General features: G+C 44.6%; 2 protein-coding genes across 3 annotated transcripts; both read right to left on the reverse strand.

Moving 5' to 3' along the window:
- Nucleotides 1-1,326: 1,326 nt before the first annotated feature.
- S100A16 (S100 calcium binding protein A16) lies at nt 1,327-7,322 on the reverse strand. The gene is made up of 3 exons (XM_039363493.1): nt 7,167-7,322; nt 2,348-2,526; nt 1,327-1,498 (listed from the first exon to the last, which is right to left on the reverse strand). Exons 1-3 carry the CDS (start codon nt 7,171-7,173, stop codon nt 1,334-1,336), a joined length of 351 nt encoding a protein of 116 aa, XP_039219427.1. The 5' UTR covers nt 7,174-7,322; the 3' UTR covers nt 1,327-1,333.
- A 6,627-nt stretch (nt 7,323-13,949) lies between these two features.
- LOC120317153 (protein S100-A14-like) lies at nt 13,950-18,939 on the reverse strand. Of its 2 annotated transcripts, XM_039363496.1 has the most exons (4): nt 18,776-18,939; nt 18,328-18,501; nt 15,603-15,749; nt 13,950-14,673 (listed from the first exon to the last, which is right to left on the reverse strand). In XM_039363496.1, the coding sequence occupies exons 2-4, from the start codon at nt 18,355-18,357 to the stop codon at nt 14,542-14,544; spliced, it is 309 nt and encodes a 102-aa protein (XP_039219430.1). In that variant the 5' UTR covers nt 18,358-18,501; nt 18,776-18,939; the 3' UTR covers nt 13,950-14,541. The 2 variants fall into 2 exon arrangements, with proteins under 2 accessions (XP_039219430.1, XP_039219431.1); XM_039363497.1 differs by lacking the exon at nt 18,776-18,939 and having other exon boundaries at nt 18,328-18,694.
- Nucleotides 18,940-22,048: the final 3,109 nt, after the last annotated feature.

Here is a 22,048-nt window from a genome sequence, read left to right on the forward strand (position 1 = left end):
GCAAAAACTTTTTAGCGTGAAAAAAAAAAGCTGGCTGGGGAATTCTGGGAGTTGAAGTCCACCCGTCCTTAAACTGATATAGACAGAGCCATGTTATTTTTATTTATTTATTTATTTATTTATTTTTATGTTATTTAGAGACTTGACGGATAGTTTTAGCTGGACTTGAAATTAGATTCCCTGATTTTTGTGCACCGGGTAAAGAAAAAAACGGGACTTTGTTAAATTCTGCCCCTGTTTTTCCTTAAGGAGAATCTCAAGACTGTGGGATTCGAGGGGGTTGGACTAGATGACCTCCGAGGTCCCTTCCAACATTATTATTATTATGGATCATCGCACAGTCAGCCAGATGTTCAGACTGGATTTGGCATTTTGTCTACCTATCGAGTCCTTACCCAGGACCTGGGATAGGCAGATGTGGATGTTTGATGGTATTACAGATATCGTCACAGGATGGAAACAGTTCCTAGTAAGGCCGCCTTTTGCAATTGACTAATAGCGAATTTGTCAATGCCAATGGTGTTCAATCCAGTTGTTTTGGGATTGCACCCAAGGAGCCTATTACTACTACTACTACTACTATTATTATTGTTATTATTATTGGCGTAGCACCATTAAGGACAACTTGTTGAGTATGGTTTGTCAGGTTTTTTAAAGCTGCCCTGGTTGAAAAACTCTGATCTCACTAGAGGCAGAGTTTTTTCCCCTTTCTTTTTGAGGTTATTTTAGACACCTGACGGACTTAAATCAGATTTCCTGATTCCCGGTGCGCCCTGTAAAGAAAACGACTTTTGTAAATTCTGCCCCTATTTTTCCTTAGGATGAAACTCAAACTGTGGAGATTTGAAGCAGAACAGAAGGAAGGTGCATTCGTTGGCTTCCGGAACTCCCTGCCACAAGATGTGGGCAGGGGCCGTGAGGTAAAAAAAAATTTTAATCTATTTTTACTAAAAATAAATAAATAAAACCCTCTGCTTAACGTAGAAGCAGGGGAGTGTTGTAAGCCGAGGACGACCTGTATTTTGTTGCAGAGAGGCCGTTGGTTTTGTTCTGGCCTCAAGGAGGACCGGAAGCTTGTTTGAGGGGAAAGATTTTACAAAGAAACGAGAGACGGTCCTGGGTTTTGAGGCGCCAACCTTTATTCCAATGTTATTCACAGTTTGACAACTCCCTTAATTTCTGAGGATCCCCCCTCCCCTGCCCCAGATTTCCCCTGCCCCACATTCTTAAGGTTAGCAGGACCAAAATGCAGGGAACTAGGGGTCAGCAATGGGGTCAAGAGGCTTTTGAGGTCATTACAGTGGATTATTTCCCTTTGATTCCCCGGTGGTCTTTATTTTTTGAATTTCTCATTCTCTTCCTGCTGTCGGATCAGGCAGGAGATGGGGCTGGCGATGCCCCCGATCAAGTTCCAATATTCGTCGAAGTTGATCTCCCCGTCCTGATTCTCATCCAGGTCGCAGATCAGTTTATCGGCCGCCTGCCTGTTCTTGGTGTCCTGGAGGGTAGAAAGTAGAGGAAAGTGGATCAGGCGGATGAGGAAAACTGATTTCCATCCAGTTCAGAGGCGCGGTGGGGAGGGATATATGTCTTTAATTTAGAGTGAGAAAGACTAGACTAGACTAGACTAGACTAGACTAGACTAGACTAGACTAGACTAGACTAGAATAGAATAGAATAGAATAGAATATATTTAATACTATACAATAGAATATTAGAAATAGAATAGAACAGAACAACAGAACAGACTAGAATAGAATATGGAGTGGAATATATTTAATACTATACAATAGAATACTAGGAATGGAATGGAATGGAATGGAATAGAATAGAGAGTTGGAAGGAACCTCAGAGGTCATCTAGTCCAACCCCCTGTTCACTGTTGGGAAGTTTCTTCTTAGCCTTCTCTCTGTCTGGCCTGGGGTCCCCATCATCCTGAATGGATAACTGTCTCCCTAATGGGAGTCGGAGTCTCTAGAAACAGGGAGAGCATCATACTTTCGCATTTCTTTTTCCTTGGCGCTCAGTCCACCAGCCCTTCGAGGTAGACCAGGTCAGAACCAGGAAGGATCCCAAGCATGCTAATTTGATATAGGGCAGTGTTTTCTTTAAGATGGATGGAGTTCAACTCCCAGAAGTCCCCAGCCTGCTTTGCTTATAGCTTTGCTGGCCGGGGAATTATGGGAGTTGAAGTCCACCCCTCTTAAAAGTTGAGAAACACTGACAGAGGTGTGACGACTTTAATCTTGCGGGTTATGATCACAAAATCCTGAAATCCCATCTGAAATCCCCCTCCATTTGAGCTCAAATTCGGACGGGACCCGAGTTCAGGAGCCGCCTTGTTCACCGTCAGCATGTGGTTCAGTTCGTGGCTAAGCATCTTCCTGAAGTCGGATTTGCTGATCCCTCGCCGTCTGCGGCAACAACATCCTTTGCCGGAATATTTCTCGTAATTTTTCACCAGGGTCTGGATAGCCCACTCGAGCTCCGAAGAGTCTCCTGTCACCGTCATGCTGCCTTTGGCTCCTGAAAATAAAATAAAATAAAAATAGGTTTGATCACCCATTGGTACCCTTTCCGCTTTGTGAAATGAATCAGTTAAGACCTTCCTCAAGGTTGTCGAATTTAAATGGAAAATTAAATCTCTGCCTGTAAAAAACAAACAAAACAAAAAAACAAAACCACAGTTTCTTGCCTATTTGATGTGGATTCGAGTCACGCTTGCAATTCTGGTCTGTCTGGAGTTTTTGTGTTATTCGTCATTCGGCGTGTTGTGGCTTTCCGCGGAGGTTGCATGGTTTTTTTTTTTTTGCAAAAACTGACTAAAGCTTGGCGTGCTTCTGGTTTTTTGATTATTATTTTTTTTTGCCAGCAAATCTTTTTAAGATTGAAAAGGAATCTAGCACAAAAAGAAACCTTACCTTGGAATGTTTGCTTTTTCAAGCCAACATCGTGTTGGCTCAACATGACCACGCGGTCTGTTACAGGCAAGTCCTCCACTTACGCCTACAATAGGGCCCCCCAAAATTTCCGTGGCTAAGCAAGACGCTGGTCAAGCGAGATTTGCCCCGTTTTACGGCCTTTCTCACCACTGTTCTTAAGTGAACCACTGCAGTTGTTAAATTAGCAACAGGGTTGTTAAGTGGCTTCCCCATTGTCAGAGGATCACGAAAGAGGATGATGTGACTGCTGGGACGCTGCAACCGTCGTAAATATGAGTCAGTTGCCAAGTGTCCGAATTTTGATCACGTGGGGGGGATGCTGCAGTGGTTGTAAGTAAGAAAAATGGTCCTAAGTCCCTTTTTAAGGTGTTGTCGTAACTTTGAACAGTCACTAAAAGAATTGACGTAAATTGAGGACTATTTTGTTGTTGTTGTTATCGTTCTTTGCACAGTCAGCCAGATGTTTAGATTGGATTTAGCCTTTTTTGTCTGCTTGTTGGATCCTTCTCAAGGACCCGGGCTGGGCAATTGTGCTGGTTGCGATGGTGTGAACCGCACCAAGGCAGTCCATTGTGCAAAGCCAGGCTCCCCTTTTTGCAATTGTCCGATGGGGATTTGGGGGTGCAAATTCAGAGCCTGAGAAAGTGGGGGGGGTTGGGCTCCTCTCAAGAATTCATCCCCGAAGGAAGGAGGAGGAACCGGATAACATGGGAGGTGGACACACACACACACATACACACACACACCCCGCTTGCGATAAGGGAGTTGCCAACTGCTTTGCCTAACTCCAGTCAAGCTAGTTTCTCTAGCTTCTTCCCAGACGGCCTATTTCCAGTTAGGGCCTGCAATAAAAGAAATGGGCGTTCGGGTCCCTAGGGATTTCCCAGGGTGGAGCTGCCTCGGTTTTCCCTTTCTGTGAAATGGGTACATCAGTTTCTTCAATTTTGATTCCCAGAATCCCCCAGCCAGCCTGCTTTAAGAGGGATGGACTTCAACTCCCAGAATTCCCCAGTCTCTTAAAGTGCTCAACTTTGAGAAAATTGATTTAGCTGGCTGGGACGGTTGCAGATGGTGATCACATGACTACGACGGTCATAAGTGCGAGGACCAACCCTTAATGACTTTTTTTTCAGGGATTTAATTTGGAATGGCCACTAAATGTTGTAAGTGGAGGACTAGCTGCACAGAGACCTGAGCTTTGTAGAATCATCCCTGCTACTGATCAAGATATTTAAAATGATCCTTTGAATAATGAAATTGATCCTTTGTTGTTTAGTTGTACAGAAAAAAACCTATTTTCTCCCCCCCCCCCTTTTTTTTTTTCTTCTTCCGCACAGAGGGACCTGTTTTTCTTCCGTTGCCATGGAGAGTTTGGGGTAAGCGAGCCATTAAAGCAACTCTTGGAAAATCAACGTTTTTGTTCCCGACAGAGAGAAAAAAAAAAACATTGTTTCCTGCCATGGACTTTTAGAAAGTTTGGTGTTTCTTTTCCAATTTGGCCTGTTTATTTTGACTCCTTTCCAACTGGTCGTTGTTTCCAAAAATCCCCAATTATTTTCCCACAGCTCAAACTTCACAGCAAGGAGCTCAGAAACAAAAAAAGGGAGAGATTTAAATCAGAACAGTTCTCTAGGGAGATCTGAGCTCTCTTTAAAGAAAGAAAAAATATTCCACTTTTTGGATCCACTTTTGGATTCCACTTGGAGCCCAGGCAGTAAAATACAGGTAAGTCCCCAACTTACAACAATTCATTTAGTGACCGTTCCAAGTTACAACGGCACTGAAAAAAGTGACGTACGTACGACCGTTATGTCATCCCCGGGATCAAAATCCAGAAGTTTTGCAACTGACTCACATTTATGATGAGTACAGGCAAGCAAAGTCAGCTGGGGAAGCCTGTAACAACCGTGTTACTAATTTAACGACTGCAGCCGTTCGCTTAAGAACGGTGGAAAGAAAGGTCGTAAAATGTGGGCAAAGCTCACTTAAGAACTGCCTCACTTATCGACGGAAATCTGGGGCTCGGTTACGGTTGTAATTCGAGGACCACCTGTATGAATTCCAGCTATTTCTGTAAAATAAACAGTTTCCGGTTCCTCCCAGCTCCAGTTTTAGCATTTCCCAATTCGAGACAGGCGGCTTGAGCAATCGGGGCGTCTCCCCATTTTTTAATTCTTCCCCCCCCTTTTAATTTTCAGGTTGTGATTGTTTTACTGCTCCTTTGTTTGTTTTTAATATCCCTGTGGGGGGTGGTGGTGAGGGTTAGGGTTTGTCGTTGTTTTTTATTTATTTATTTTCGCCATCTCTTTTTTTTTTTTTTTTGCAAAGTTGATTTTCAGCTCGTTTTTAAGGAGATTTTTGCTCTCTGTTTTCAAAGTGAGCGGAGTGCAATGGATGAATTATAAAGGGGGAAAAAATAGCAAGAGACCAAACCCATTCATAAATCAGGGGAGGGGTGGGGTGAAAAGACACGCCCTGTGGCTGAATGGCGGCCCCAAGTTCAAATTAGTCTTAAGCCTCTAGGGACACCTGGGATGGATGGATGGATAGAGAGAGACAGACAGAGAGACAGAGAGAGATGATAGACAGGATGGATAGATGGATGGAGATTGAGCTAGAGAGATAGAGATAGAGAGACAGAGAGGCAGGCAAGTAGATAGATAGATAGATAGATAGATAGATAGATGATACAGATGAACTATATATATATATATATATATATATATATATATATATATATATATACCTAGAGAGAGAGAGAGATTTGTCCCATGTAATAATTTGAATTAGCAACAGGAATTCCTCATGTTTTCCCTGGTTCCTGTCAACAGGAAACCCTTTCGGTAGAGCTTAATCGTGCCTGTGGAACTCATGGCCACAAGGTGGGGAAGGGCCCAGCTCTCTTTGGCTTTGCTGCGAGGTCCCAACGTGGGTTTTACTGCTCTTAAAGACTACAGTGACCATCATCCTTGCCTCGGGAGTAGCCCCACCACAACTCTGAAAGTGACAGTGCCGCAGGAAGGCGAGGAGAGCAGGTTTACGTGGCAGAAGTTTATCGGGAGGCCGAGGCTGAGTAACCCGGTGGAGCCTCCCTATCCAGGAGAAGTCTACCTCGGAGCGCCGTTTGCTAGGGAAAGCCCTGGGGGAGTGCCTCCCCTCCCCTCCCCGGCCATTTTCAAGAAAGCTGTTGCTTAAATGACTCGATGAGGGCGGGTCCTCGACTTAGCGACCAGGATTTCCGCTGCTAAGCAAGGCGTGTTTTTTTTAAAGCGAGTCCCGTCCAAATAAATGACCTTTTTTGCCCAATCATAAAACGATCCATTGTGCTGGATCGGCAAATCACACGGCCACTAAGCAACGTCAAACGGTCACTAAACAGAGTGTCGTAAACCGAGGACTCCCTGCAATCCTTTACTGGAAACTGATTTCGGATTATTGATAAATTTGGCTCCAAATCTTCTTTGCCTGATTTTTGGAGGGCGCCAGGTTGCAGAAAATTTGCCCAAAGCAGTCAAAAACTCTGATTTTTTTCCTCCCCCCCCTCCCTTTCTCTCCTTTTAAACTCCAGACTGGATGTTAACAAAACTTTTGACAAGTTTCAACTTGACCTGTCATATTTCAACCACCTCCGAAGTTGGGAGGAATCGGATCGAGGGCTCCGGGCCGGCTGGGGAAGGAGGAAGGGGTGCCACAATTTCCCCCTATCTTGCGAAGAACAAGGCAGGTTCACAAGACCCCCCCCCAACCAAGGTCAAACCGAGGCGCGGCATACTTCCCCTCCCAAACCATCTCCAAATCCAAAGAGGAAAATCTCATTCTCTGCCCGTCGAGAAAAAACTGGCATTTCCCTCCCCCATCTCGGTGCCCAACTGCCTAACCCGGATCTTGGGTGTTATGGGAATCTGTGCCAGAGCTTGGACGACACGCAGCCTGCCTTCTTCAGAGTTGCTTTAGGCCACAGCCCCCCCCTGAAGCCCCCTCTTCCTCTTTCCCCCAAGTCTCCCTTTCCACTTTGTTCTTCTGAACGTGTCCGGTTGTGTGAATGGATCAATAAGTCGATCGATCGATCGATTGATGCACAAGCGGACCAAGGTCTCTTCAAGTGGAAGGGGGCCATCTGCCAATGCTGGGCTGCTTTTTGCAAACTTGAAACTTCTTAAAGGACCCCCCCTGCCCACCCACAACGCCACCATTGTGTGTGCCAGCCCCCCTTGCATTCCTTACCGTGCATGATGGCTTGTCTGGCTGGGCTCTGGCAGCTTTCCTGTCCTGGCCTGCCTGCCTGTCCAACTCGCCTCTGTTTATCAAGCTGGTCTATTTGAGAGAGAGACTGTAACTCCCATCCAAAGTTACGCCCGGCCCCTGGGTCACGAGACCAGGACAGGCTTCCTTTTAAAGACAAATCCCTCCTCTCCCTCTTTTTTCCACCTACCCCCCCCTGCCCTCTTTGGGGTGTTCCTCTGACTAATCCCCCCCCATCCCACGTGGCATGATTGCCAAATGGCCCCCTGGGCTTTTGCCAGGCCCTCCGATGGCACCAGGCAGGGCAGAGAGGGTGTCCCCCTGCTCTCCAGGAGGGGATAGTCAAGGCCCAGGCTGGGGAAGGCCAAAGGGTCTTTGCCCTTTTGGGGGAGGGGTGGCATATTTTGGTCAGGATCTGGAGGGTTGGCCTGTCGCTGTCATTCTCCAAGACGCGCCCTTGACAGCTGCTCTGAGACATTCTCGAGCATGAGATTGTTCTCGTTAATCCAGGATTAGTAAGAGGCTGCACCTTAGCAGCTGTTGGTTAATCGGTTCAAGAAGGAGAGGCCTCTTAATTTAAAACTTATGTTTGGCTTCCTTCATTCCATCTTTAACTGGGATACAATGCACATGTCTGTCTGTCTATCATCTCTCTCTCTCCCTTATTTATCATCAATTATCTATCTATCTCCCTTATTTATCATCTATCTATCTATCTATCCCTTATTTATCATCTATCTATCTGTCTGTCTGTCTATCTATCTATCTCTGTCTGTCTGTATTATCTGTCTTCTATGTCTAGCTGTCTATCTGTCCATCCATTTCTCTATCAAACTATCATCTATCACTTATTTATCATCTCTCTCTCCCTCCCTCCCTCCCTCCCTCCCTCCCTCCCTCCCTCCCTCCCTCTCTCTCTCTCAAAAGTCAGATTGCTCCAAAGCACAAACCCCCAAAATGCAGAAATGCACTAAAAAAAATGGCCAGAGATATTAAAGATACCAAGCCCATTTATTTATAGGCAAATAGTCCTCGATTTACTGGCGCGAGACGAATTAATTCCCTTTCACTCTCTTTTTATGACTATTTCCCCTTTTAAAAAGAGGGGGCTCTTCAAAACAGCCAACGGGCTAAACTTGCAGCCTGTTTTAACCTTAAAAGAGAGCAGTCCTATCTAGGCTGCAAGTATTGGGAACACCCACCAGGGGGCAGCAAAGAGGCTGAACACATCACCCCTTTGCTGCCCTCTAGAGCTCAGCTGGATTTGGATACCCCATTAAATATCTCGAATGCATCTGACTGTAAAAAATGTGAGCGGTGAATTTAAAATCGATGGCCTTTTTAAATTACTTTTTTTGAAAAAAAATAACTCGGTTCAGGGCTCCGCCGGTCCGTTTCTCAGCATGGGAATTGAAAATGTGGCTTTTATTGATTTATTTTGCCTATCGACCCGCCTTAGTAGACAACACACACCTTTCAGTCTTGATGGGACAGGTGTCGCGTTCTTTCTGGGTGGCTGGCAGGGAAGTTTTTGGCGTTTTAATCCGAGGGATTTGCAGCGGTTTATGCGGATGCTGCATTTTACGAGCCGAGCGAGGCGCGACTGGCAGCCACCTGTGCGACTGGGGTGTGTTTTTGTCACCCCTGGTTGACTTCTAATCTCTTTCTAAGCAGACCTCGCTTGCTCGAAACCAGGACTTTTCCTTTTGCCCCGTTTTGCGGCGTTTTCTGCCGACCATCGTTAAGCGAATCAACTCCCGTTGTTAAGTGAGTAACGCAGTTGTTAAGTGAATCTGAGAAAGTGGCAAAAGGGGGGATCATGTGATGCTGGGACACTTGCAACCGTCATAAATATGAATCGGTTGCCGAGCGTACAAAGTTTGATCCCATGGCTGTGGGGAACGCGGCCCCTGTTGTAGGTGCGAGGACGAGTCGTTGGCCTCTTTCCCCCTCACAGTTCATTTACTGACCGTTCGACATTACAACAGGACTGAAAAAGATGACTTAGGACCGTGTTTCACACCTACGACCATCACATCCTTCCCCGTGGTCAGGTGATCAAAATTCAGACACTGGGCAACTGACTCGTATTTATGACAGTGCAGAGTCCTGGGGTCACGTGATCTCCTCTTGACACGTCAAGGGGAGAAGCCAGATTCGCTTAACAACCCTGTTGCTAACTTAACAGTGCAGTGATCCACTTAACGACGGTGGCGAGAAAGGCTGTAAAATGGGGCAAAACTCAGTTAACAAATGTCTCACTTATCAATGTGAACTTTGGAGTCCATTGTGGTTGAAACCTGAGCCCTACCTGTAGTGGACCCCCACCCCCTGAAGAAATGAGACCCCACCCCCACCTCTCTCAAATCCCTTCCTGGATAACGTCCAGAGAGGCTGCCCGTTGTAAGATTTTTTTGAGGCAAGGATGTCATCCCATTGGATTTGGAAAAATCTGACCGTCAACCGGAAGCCTGAGATTTGGGGGCGATCGGCTGCGCCCAGATCCTCTAGGGAGCTGTGACCCATCCCAAAGGTTTGCGATGAGTTAAGGCTGATTGCAATCTGCAAAACCGGTTGCTGAGCGGATGACGCCGAGGAATGCTAAGCAGCTATTGATTGCAATCTGGGAAGCGAGTTCCCTGGCATTCCAGCCTCCGAAATCATTTGTTATCATTCCTGGGGAGGGAACAGCTGTCCCTGGCTTGGCCCGCGTCCCAAATCGGCGTTCTTCGCCTCGGCGCTAACATCCTGTGGCGAGGAGTTCTCCAGGTTAATTGCCGAGGCCTAATTTGAAAAGCATTTCCTTTTCATCAGGCGGGAATGCGCCGCCGAAGTGATGTCAGCCTAGCTGGGAGGTGAAAGGTGGATTTTATTATTTTATTTTATTATTTTATTTTATTTTATTATTTTATTTTATATTATTTTATTAATTTATTTATTTAATTTATTTATTATCTTATTTCATTTTATTATTTTATTTATTTTATTTCATTTTTTGATTTTTTTATTTTTATTTTATATTATTTTATTTATTTTATTTTTTATTTTATTATTTTATTTATTTTATTTTTATTTTATTTGTTTTATTATTTTTATTTATTTATTTATTTTATTATTTATTTTATTTTATTATTTTATTTTTTATTATTATTTTATTTATTTTTTATTTTTTTAAAAGGAAAAAGAGGCAGGAAAGCAACATAGAGGCAGGAAGTTGGTAAAAGGCAGGAAAATAATAGTCCTCAAATTACAAAAAAAAAAAAATATCACAAAATCGGACACTACTCACTTAGCCACCTGCCTCGCTCACAGTGGAAATTCTGGCAGTCGTAAAGCAAGGACCACCTGTATTTTACTGGCTCAGATATTCAGGATTATCTCATCTCCCTGTGGCATTTTTCCACAATCTCAGCGTGAGATCACCCCGATAAGCTGATAGCAACCAGGCACCCCAAAAATCTCGTGGGCATGAATAACGCCATCTGATTCACTCTGACGCTACTCCGTCCGCTGCTTCCTTGGGGAGCGAGCCCAAACTTCGAAATTTAAAAAAAAGCACCCCACTTTCCAAGTTTGGAATGCAATTTTTGCCAGCGGGCATGCAAGCTTCCCATCCATCCATCATCCCTCATTGCTCTCCGAGTTTCTGCCGGCACCTCTGCGTCACTCATCTTTTTTTAGATCCGAAAGCAAAACCCGGACGACGGCACTGGGACAAGGCAGGGCAGGTGACAAGAGGCTTCTGGCCCAGATTTTGGGAGAAGATTGTTTCCTGTTTCTGATAGAGGGTTAATTACGGGCTTTGCAGATTCCAAGAATCGGCCAGCTCACCACTCAGGTGGAAGGCTTTTGTCTCGGCGCTGGAAAAAAAACCCAGCTATAATTTTTTGGGTTTATCAGGAGAACAAAGCGGAGAGGAGGTTGAGTTGATGTGGGCCATTGATGCGGTTCCGAAAAGAAAGCTGCAATTTCTTTAAAAAAGTTGCAACTTTTTAAAATCGGATGCATTTCTTAAAATCGGGTGCATTTCTGAAAATCAGATGCATTTCTTAAAATCAGATGTATTTTTTAAAACCAGGTGCATTAAAATCGGGTGCATTTCATAAAATCAGACATATTTCTTAAAATTGGGTGCATTTCATAATATCAGATGCATTTCTGAAACTTGGATACATTTCTGAAAATCAGATGCACGTCTTAAAATCAGATGCATTTCTGAAAATCAGATGCATGTGTTTTATCTGTCAATCAAGTCCTTCCCCTGGACCTGGGATAGGCAGATGCAGTTGTGTTAAAAGGCTCCTCACACAACTCAAGCTGCCTTTTGCAATTGACCGATGGGGATTTTGCCAATGCTGATGGTGTTCAATAGTAGTAGTAGTAGTAGTAGTAGTAGTAGTAGTAGTAGTAGTAGTAGTAAAGTTGGAAGGGACCTTGGAGGTCATCTAGTCCAACCCCCCACTCAGGCAGGAAACCCTACACCATTTCGGACAAATGGCTGTCCAGTCTTTTCTTAAAAACTTCCAGTGTTGGAACATTCACCACTTTTGGAGGCAGATTGTTCCACTGGTTAATTGTTCTCACTGTCAGGAAGTTTCTCCTTAGTTCTAGGTTGCTTCTCTCCTTGGTTAGTTTCCACTCATTGCTTCTTGTCCTGCCTTTAGGCACCTTGGAAAATAGCTTGACTCCCTCTTCTTTGGGGCAGCCCCTGAGATATTGGAAGACTGCTATCATGTCCCCCCTCCTCCTTCTCTTCATTAAACTAGACATACCCAATTCCAGCAGCCGTTCCTTATATGCTTTAGCCTCCAGTCCCCTAATCATCTTTGTTGCTCTTCTCTGTACTATTGTTATTATTATTATTATTATTATTACTACTACTACTACTACTACTACTACTACTACTACTACTACTACTACTACTACTGATCATCGCACAGTCAGCCAGATGTTGAGACTGGATTTGGCATTTTGTCTACCTATCGAGTCCTTACCAAGGACCTGGAATAGGCAGATGTGGATGTTTGATGGTATTACAGATATTGTTGCAAGATGGAAGCAGTTCCTAGTAAGGCCGCCTTTTGCAATTGACTAATGCCGAATTTGTCAATGCCGATGATGGTGTTCAAGTGGTGCTCCAGTTGTTTTGGGATTGCACCCAAGGCGCCTATGACTATTGGTACTACCCTTGCTTGCTTTTGCCACAGTCTTTCTAGTTCTATTTGTAGGTCTTTGTATTTTGTTATCTTCTCCAGTTCTTTCTCTTCTATTTTGCTGTCTCCAGGCATTGCCACGTCCACTATCCAAACTTTTTTGTCTTTCTTATCGAGAATTGTTAAGTCCGGGGTGTTATGTTGCAAGTGCTTGTCTGTTTGAATTCATCATGATGATGATGATGACTGGCTGCATGGCCAAATAGCTGTTTAGATTGGATTTGACTTTTTTATCCGCCTCCCAAGTCCTTTCCAAGGTCCTGGAGAGGCAGATAATGTTGTTTAAGAATACTAAAATTCTCCTTGGGGGGCATCAGCCCAAGGTCCTGTCCAATCAGTTTGCAGTTTGAGTTGGATCTCCCAATTCTTGGTGGATCAGTGTGTTGGCTTTGAATTTGGTTGTATCTTGAGGGGTCCCACCACCCTCAACCTGCCCCCCTAGAATAATTAGTTTGATGAATTCAGAATAACAAAATTGGAAGGGACCTTGGAGGTCCTCTAGTCCAACCCCTTGCTCAGGCAGGAGACCCTATTCCATTTCAGACAAATGGCTGTCCAATCTCTTCTTAAAATCTCCAGGACCATAACCTCTGGAGGCAAGCAGTTCCACTGGTTAATTGTCCTCACTGTCAGGAAATTCCTCCTTCGTTCCAGGTTGCTTCTCTCCTTGATGAGTTTCCATCCGTTGCTTCTTGTTCTGCTGCTTTGGAGAAGAGGTGGACCCCCTCTTTTTTGTGGCAGCCCCTCAAATAGTGGAAGATTGCTATCATGTCACCCAAAGGGGTGGTGGGTTCAGACCACCAGCTCTGATCATTTCTTCCTGGCAACAGTAAGAAATCCATGACATTGGATTTAATGACATTGGTGCAGAAGCCCTGAGGATCTAGAACCCATAAGTTTAGGACTTTGGGAATGTTGCCGAGGGGCGAAGGGGCTCCCCCCGTTTTCCAGTGGTCTCCGGAGACCCCTGATTTTATTTTTCAAAATATTCTCCACTGGCACTAAAAGAAGGAGATTTACCCCTCTGTCCAGCCCCTCTTAACAGGATAGCAGACTTGAAAGGGACCTTGGAGGTCTTCTAGTCCAACCCCCCTGCTTAAGCAGGAAAGCAAAAGAAGATCCAGAAATAACTAGATTGACACCGGGGATGGGGGTATGTTGGATGCAAACATATGTCTGGGCTTCAGGGACTGGGGGAAGAGGCTGTTGCATCAGGGGAGCGGACTAGATGACCTCTGTGGTTCCCCCCGACTTCCGATTCTGTGATTCTGAATTTCTCTTAACTGCTGTGTATAATTATCCCACTTCCTTGGAGGCACAGAAACCAGGGTTTGTTTTTAAAAGAAGCTCCTATCTATACAAGTTGTGATTTTTCTTTTTCATGTCGAAATTCTGGGGGTGTTTTTTTAACCCTGACTTTTAAATCCGCCCACCCAGTTTTGGTTCTGTCCCTTTTTTTTTTTTAACGCAGCTACTTACTTTTAGTAAAGACCAAAAATATATATATAAGATTTTGAAAACGCACAAGGAACAAAGAAACGAACTAGCGAAATCCAGCTTTTAAATTTAATTTATAACATTCTGGTTTTGGCAGGGATATATAAAATCCTATGTGCAACTTTATATATATTTATATATATATATACTGTATATATATTTAAGAGAATATTTATCTCTGAGGTACAGATTTGAAAATGAGAAGTTTCGGGGGGGTTTCAAGGCGAAATTCTGAGCCGCTAATTTTTTTTTTTTTAAAAAAAGAAAATGTGCAGAATTTAAACAGTCCCGGGATAAACTCTGCTAACATCAGAGCTGAAAATTAAAAATATTCTGGATCTGGAGGATCTTTCTTCACAGCTCAGCTAACAAAAAGAAAAAAAGCTTCAAACTCTAGGAAGATTCTAAAGTTTGGCGTCAGGAGCTCTGGAAATTAAATTTGAGAAGACTTTTTTTCTTTTCTGGAATGGAAATCTTCTGACCCCAGGTTTGAAAATTTCTTGATATCAAGACAATGAGAGGGTCAAACGAATCCCCCAAATAATTAACACTGCTGCATGAATAACAGATTTGAGATCAAAGTGGGGATCGCCCAGTTCTTCTGCACGGTGGGTCCAAGATCGCCTTTCGAACTCGGCTCAGCTTCTTTACTTCTTCCCTTTCGGCACATGGGACCCCTTGGCTGCATCTCCCATTATATCCCAATATTCTCCAAATTCAAGTTTTGCTTCTTCATTATCTCCCAGACATTCAATCTTCTCTTCCAAAGGCCCGACACCCTGTTGGGGGGGAGGATGAAAGAAGAAGGAAAAAAATTAAAAACGAAGAATGAACAAATCTTAATTTTATTTATTTATTTATTGCATTCCTGCTCTTGTTTTTAAAAAGGGTGCCCAGTTTTGAGATTTTTGTTAAACCATTAGATGGTTTTTTTTTGTTTGTTTTTAAAGAGGATTTCATGGATTTAATCCCTTGCTTAAATTTTATTTTACAGCCCGTTTGATGCACTGGGGAGCTGAATAAATGAATAACAGATTCTTAATAGCAAGTATTTTCAATAGGCCATTATTAATTAGTACATGTTTTTGCAAGCAATACATTTTTTTTTTGTGATGTGCAGTTTTGGTCATCTTATATTATTTCTTCACCCTCGTCTGTTCTTTAATGGGTGCCCTTTTGTGCATGTTCTGTCAAACTGGGATTCAGTTTGTGCATTATTTTAAAGTCCTAAAATAAATTTTACCTGTAATAAATTTCAATGAGTTGGCACTAACTTGAGAGCATTTGAGAGCAATTGAAAATGTAGCTAAACTAAAACTAAAACATTCAAAAACATAAAGAAGCTTGCAAATTAAATGCTTGCCTTAATGCAAAAACTGGGTTATTGAAATTAAAAATCCAGACTAGGATTTTATTCTCTTGCAATGCAACCTGGATTTTTGCCTCGAAACACAATCTGGGTTTTTACCCCAGCAGAAAAAAAGAGTAAAAGCTCAATTTCTTTTCATTTATAAATGGAAATCCTTGCAATCTCAAGAGACTGCAGGACGGGACCTTCTCGGTGGTGGCCCCGAACGTGGGAATTCCAAATGGAATTCCGAAACTCCAGAATTCTTTCAGAAGGATTTTAATCAGCCAAAGAGGCTTCTTTTGGGCTCCTTTCTCCGAAACCCTGTGTCCTTGGCGGTCCTGCCTATCGTGGTCTAACCTTGGCTAAGTGTGGCAGCCTCTGTCCAACCAGGTCTTTCAACTCGTTGGGTGTGAGACACTCTTTGCGGCCCTTGACGGCGTAACAGTGGAAATTGTTGATGACAATTTCAATGGCTCGTTCGACATCAGTGAGTTCTTGACTATCCTAGAATCAGGCAGAAGATGATGGGTGGGAAAAAGAGGACAGGTTGAGATCCATTCCCAGCCACGCACTCCCTGTGTGCACAATCGCTCCTGAAGTTGTTCAACCTGCCTGGCTTCTTCCTACACAACTGCACCCTCCCCGAAACACCCAGCTCATTAACATGTCCAAACTTTTTACGCCAAAGTCTGGGACACGGTTTCGCACTCGGCCTCTCCCCTGAGTCTCAATCGGTTAGCCTAGGAAAGCCATGGAGGACAATTTGCCCCACCATCACCCCGCAAATTTCAACAAAACAGAAAAAAGAACAAAATGAAGAGTGGAGAACAAGTGGGGGGTGAAGCAGAACTATAGGGGGGGGGGGGAAATCCAATTTTCTTTGGTGTGGGATGCGCATATAAAACACCGAGGTTTCCTACTCTAAAAGCAACAATAAAATGCAGAATGTTTGTGTTGCAATGAAGAATTGTTGACGGAGATCCAACAAAACACATCCAGCTACCTGGACAGGTAATTCTTTTTGAGGCTTAACTGCCTCCTCTGGAGTTTTTGCAAGGAACGTGAGAAGCATCAAACTGGGAGGGACTCTCCTATCGCAGCCCCAAAAGAAATATTCCCAAATATTCTGAAAGTCTTTCAAAGCACTAGGACGGTTGATTGAGTTTGTGCCTTCTCCCAAATGAGTGGTGTTCCAGCTGAATCCTTCACCCGTTTTCCATGGTTTAAATTGTTTTGGCTGAACACAAGCCAGGATGCCTCTCAAGAAAGCAATGGTTGTTAGCGGGATGAAAGATGAATGGTTGAGGAAGGAATTTGGCCCAAACTAAGATCCAGGCTGGGTCCTTCGTGTCTCCTGATCAAATCCACCAATTCCTCGTAGCATTTGGAAAGGGTCCCGTGTGTGCAAAATTACGTTTAAAAAAAAAAGAAGAAGCATCCATCCTGAAACATTGAGAAGATCTCAGCCTAGGAGCCCATTTTTCCCATAGCCAAAATTTTTGCAAGATTAACGGCCGTTTTTATTTTCCCAGAATGCCCTGGCTGCAGATCCATCAGGGAGGATTGTGTGGGGGCGAGGGCGGGAAAGGTGACAAAATGCGTACAAAAATTCTGCAAAATGGACTTTCTGGGGAGGAAGAAGCAAGTAACCATCTGTGTTTTGAAGCATCTTCTGCCCAAACTTTGATTTTCGCCTCCCCCCAGCCCCCCGCTAGTTCTTCCAAATAAAAAGGGGCTGCCTTACTCATTCTTTCAGGCCGCTCCAAATCATCATAAATATTTGCCAATTTTCCCAGCACAGGTGTGGCTTGTTTATCACCATTTAATTGCAAAATCTGCGAAATCAGATGATGTATTCAAATGCTGAATTTGAGACTGATACCGATGCGAATTGTTTATTTTTATTTTTTTAAAAAAAGGATGGTTTCTTTTTGAACGGATCTGAAATTAAACACCGGCCTGACAAACTTTTCCAGGATTGAAAGCAAATAATATAATAGACTTTAGGACAGTGGTTCTCAACCTTTCTAATGCCGCGACCCCATAATACAGTTCCCCATGTTGTGGTGACCCCCAACCACTTACACATCACCGGGTGCCAGGGGCGTGGCCAAAGAAAACGGGGAAAAATGGCAGACAGCCTTGTTTGGTGACCCCCAGAAATGGTCATTCGACCCCAAATGGGGTCCCGACCCACAGGTTGAGAACCACTGCTTTAGGACAAAGATTAACTCCCGTCAGGATTGATTGATTGATTGATTATGTGCCATTGTTTCTGATTTCTAGCCGTCAAACAGATGTGTTTTCTCCAGGTGCCCCTATCCGACCAGAAAAAGCTAGGTTGCTCCAATGTGTTCGATTGTTATAAAATGGTGGTTGACCTTAAAAAAGCTTTGTCTTGAATCCAACCCACTTGCTAAAGTTTCAAAGAGAGATAGCCAAATAAAAGGAGGATAAGTTAAGAGAAAGAGGATCCAAAGGGAGGAAAGACGAAAAACAAAACAAGAAAAACAATGAAATAAAAGAGATGGGCTGCCAATCGTCATCAGTACAAGTATAAATATATAGTAGAATAGCGTCCTACTCTAAATTAAAACAGAAGAGTTTTAATGAGAATCCTTGCACGCAATTAAATGGGAACATCCCTGCCAAAATTTCTGGGACCAAACTATCTTAATCTTTGGTGATTTTTCTTAATTTTTCCCATGTAAGGCTCTCAGATCCATACTCTAACTAAGGATAATTGTGGGAAAAAAAAGGTTTTTTTTTCCTAAACAATTCTCCACCAGAGTTTGAAAAAGTGCCACCATCTCTGTCCACCTTCCTCTTCTGAAAATTAAATTTCTCCGCTCCCTCAAGCTCTTTTTAAAGGATGTGAATCCCCCATTTGGAATTAGGGATCTAACTTGGGGCAACGACCTCAAACGGCCGTGGAGATCTTCTCTAAATGTCATCCCTCGCAATCTTTCCCCCGTTGCCGCTCAAGACTCCCAAACTATGCCCATCCTCTTCCATCCATTTTTTTTTTGTTGCTCACCCAAAAACCACAACACGCAACCCACCACACCCGTTTCCACTTCACCTTTCGCTTCTTGCCGCATCGACAACCCATCGCTCTCCTGACAGATCGGATCCTCGGTGTCTCGGCAAAATTCCCCCTTCGGATGATAACGATAAACACGGGACGTCAGTCGGTTTTCTGTGGAGCTTCAGAAGTCGCTCCCGGCGTCAAGGGGTCTTCAGAAAGTGGGGTCTCCTATCACAGGGCAGCGGAAAAGCAGAAAGGATCTTTGTGAGAAATGCTTCTTTTTGGAATCTGCATTCGAAACTGAACAAGTCCCACACCGTTGGATCTGTTCTGGGCTGCCGCAGGCAAGTTTGGAAAAGTAAATTTGCCCGAACTTGTCCAACTGAGAAGATTCAGAGAGAAGAGAAGGAAGGTTGCCAAGAAGATGGGGAAGGGAAGGGAAGACCCTCAAATTCTTCTCTCGGTTTTGGGGAAAGGATCTTAAGACAGAAGGCCCACGTACCTGCTCACTGGAGATTGGACGTGCTGCTGTCGGTTGTCACCTTGTCACGGTTTTATACCTCGGGAAGGTGTGTCCAAGAGACACCTCATGGAGGGAGCTGAGAGTTGCAGTTGTGGTGCAATCTTCTCCTTGTGCTGACTGGCCCCTGGCCAGAAGACAACGCTCAGACGCCACCCATTTCTCTGTCCTTACTCACAGCTCAAGGATGAGCTTGCTTGGAAGGGAGCTTCCTCCCTTCCCCCATGGTCCAAGTTCACCGAACCTTTTGGTTGACTCCTAACATCTTGAGATGCTGAGGAGAAGGACTCACCTCCTGCTGGTGTGGGGTAACTGCAAGCATATTAGGTCCATGGAAAGTCCCGGGAGAAGATTTGGGGACGCTGTGGTTTTGGACTACTTCCATCTCATCCTTCTGGGGACCTTCTAAGAGAACTTTGCAGCTCCTGGAGAGCTTGAGGTTGGACAAGACCCCGCTAGAATGTCTCTAGCATTGAGGGTGGCAAAGGAGCATGGATGAATGAGGAAGTCGGACCTGTTCCCAGAGGAAGAAGTCTCTGTCCGACCAATAGCCCTTTTTGGAAGTTCTCAAGAAGGTCCTCCTTACAGAAGGACATGAACTGAGAGCAGAATTTGGAGAGCCCAGTGTTGCGAGCTCTAAAGACCTAAATAATATTTGTTTATCGGCTCTCTGACGTCCAGGAGTCTTTATCAAAGTCTGACCTGGACTTTGGAACTTTATTGTGAAGCAACTGGACAAAGCCTCATCTTCTCTGGATAAATAGACCCTCTCTAATGTCCACCTCCCAGGATCTCTAATGTCCACCTTCCAAGATCTCTAATGTCCACCTCCCAGGATCTCCAATGTCCAACTTCTCTCTGAGTTGTTTGGGGGGAGGGGTGTCTGCTAAATCTCTCCCAGCTTTAGCTTTGGAATTGGACGGTTCATCCCAAGAGCTGAGCAGGACCCCGGTATGAGGGGAGTGCAGCTTGTGTGGATTCTCACAACCGCAAGCAGTCCACAACAGTCCATTTAGTGACCGTTCAAAATCACAACAGCGCTGAAAAAGGTGACCTGTGACTTTTTTCCACACTTGACGACCCTTTCAGCCTGCCGGGGGTCCCGTAATGAAAATTCAGACGCCGGTCAACTGACTTGTGTTGATGACAGTTGCCGTGTCCCAGGTTCACATGATCTCTCCCTCTTTTGGGATGGTGGGGAAGCCAGATCCATTTAACCAGCGCATGACTAATTTAACAACCGCGGGGATTCACAATGACAAGAGAAGTCGTAAAATGGGGTCAAACTCATTTAGCGACCGAAATGTGGGGCTCAACTGTGGTCATACATCAAGGACAGTCTATGTTGTATGGAGTCTGGGTTGGAAAATTTGGCAAACCCGCCACTTCCAGGTGCCCGGATCCATGAGGAACTTAAGCATGTAAAAATATTGCCCCTGTTGTGACGTTTTTACATGTGAAGCACAAAGAAAGGGTAGGTCTTTTTTTTTCTAGAGGGGTGGCCCTCTCATGGGGATGTGACAGTGGCAGATTCCTGCAATTGGCAGGGGTTGGACTAGTTGATCTCCAGGGTGCCTCCCAACCCTGTTAAATCTCAGTTCTATCAGCCATAAAACCTGAATACAGAATAAGAGAGTTGGGAGGGACCTCAGTGGTCTTCTAGTCCAACCCCTTGCTCAGAATACAGAATAACAGAGATGGAAGGGACCTTGGAGGTCTTCTAGTCCAACCCCCTGCTCAGGCAGGAAACCCTAGACCATTTCAGAGTCTCTCTGATAGATCATAGTCAAGAGACCGACAAGGAGCCCATGCTCCTTGAAAATCAAACTTCACACTTGGCTTGTGAGTCCTTTTCCATGCGGCTTTGTGCCACCTGCGAGCTCAGCTCCCAAAGTATTAAACCATGGCTTGTGGTTTAGCGTTGTTGCCTAACCCAGAGTCTGTGTGTGTCTAACAAGCCATCACTGACTTGACTTATTGGGGATTTGATGGGTGGATTTCTTCTCTCTTGCCTTCTCTCTCTCTGTCACACCCGCCATTTGGGATCAATTGCCGTGTGAATTTACAAGCTAAGCCCGTCTCCATGGTCCCGGGCGATGACAGATCACCACCCTGCAGACTGAAATTCTTTGGCACATACTTCAGCCTGTCAGAATCGCTCCCGTCTCCCGACCCGTGCTGCAGGAACTCCGGTGCTTCATATCCGGTGGAGTTGCGAAGACGGTTCTCATTCCTCATGACTCGTTGAGCTGGTCTCTGGCTTAGCTGCTCTGCCAAGGTTTGGTGGAGGCATCTCAGCAACTTCCGATAACTTGGTGGATGGTGTGTTGCCCCACTTACCTGGCCTGGTGGTGGGTGGGGTTGCTGCAATGCGCAACTAGCATTGAGGAGACACAATCTTGAGAACCGAGGAATAAATGAAGATGGGGAGATACTTTCCCCTGGGGCATCTGGTTGGTCCTTCCCACCTTCTCCTGCTAACAGTGGTTGAGTTTATATCTCATAGATCTAAGGGTCCTTGAGGATGAAGACTTTCTAGAAAGGACCTTCTAAAAATATGGAAGGAGTTCTCTTAAAGAAAAATCTTTAAAGATCTGGCTTCATCTCACCACCATCCCTGGTTCCACCTGCCTGCGGTTGTCTACCTTGCTTGGCTCTTGACCCAGGGACAGTCGTTTCAGGACCAGGGAGAGCTCCCAGAGAAGAAAAGGACCTTCTTGGCCAAATAGACCTTTAGGATGGACCAAGGTCTGGAGGAAGACTTAGGAGGGTGATCACCAGGCCCAAAATTCTCTCTTGAGTCCTGCAGAGATGGGACTCAACCTTCTAGACTCGGAGGAGCCCACACTGAAGAAAAGTGGTCCATAAAAGAAGGAGAGATGGATTGGGACCAGGGCAGGCTTTCAAAGGATGTTCTTGACAGTTAGAACAATTAACCGGTGGAACTACCTGCCTCCAGAAGTTGTGAATGCTCCAACGTTGGAAGTTTTTAAGAAGAGACTGGACAACCATTTGTCTGGAATGGTATAGGGTTTCCTGCCTGAGCAGGGGGTTGGACTAGAGGACCTCCAAGGTCCCTTCCAACTCCATGATGATGATGATGATGATGTCCTAAATGGATGTGACTTCAAAAAAAAAACCCTTGCTACTAGATATAGCCCTGTTTGGTAACCTCTTTGGATGAAGGACATTAAATTCTTTTTTCCTCTGTTGGCCCAACTTCTGGCGCTACCTTGCATGATGATGACGATGATG

Source organism: Crotalus tigris, unplaced genomic scaffold (assembly GCF_016545835.1).
Source record: "Crotalus tigris isolate CLP2741 ecotype Arizona unplaced genomic scaffold, ASM1654583v1 scf7180000019553.37968852642:3898890, whole genome shotgun sequence".
NCBI lineage: Eukaryota > Metazoa > Chordata > Lepidosauria > Squamata > Viperidae > Crotalus > Crotalus tigris.

Bases quoted from the DNA above. Each gene is read 5' to 3' on its own strand.
- LOC120317153 (XM_039363496.1), bottom strand. From the start codon at position 18,357: ATGGGTTGTCGATGCGGCAAGAAGCGAAAG. The intron at 15,750-18,327 runs GTGAAGTGGAAA...GCCTGATTCTAG, and splicing joins GATGCGGCAAGAAGCGAAAG to GATAGTCAAGAACTCACTGA. The intron at 14,674-15,602 runs GTTAGACCACGA...CCCCCCCAACAG, and splicing joins GGCTGCCACACTTAGCCAAG to GGTGTCGGGCCTTTGGAAGA.
- S100A16 (XM_039363493.1), bottom strand. The intron at 1,499-2,347 runs GTGAACAAGGCG...TCTACCCTCCAG, and splicing joins AACTGAACCACATGCTGACG to GACACCAAGAACAGGCAGGC.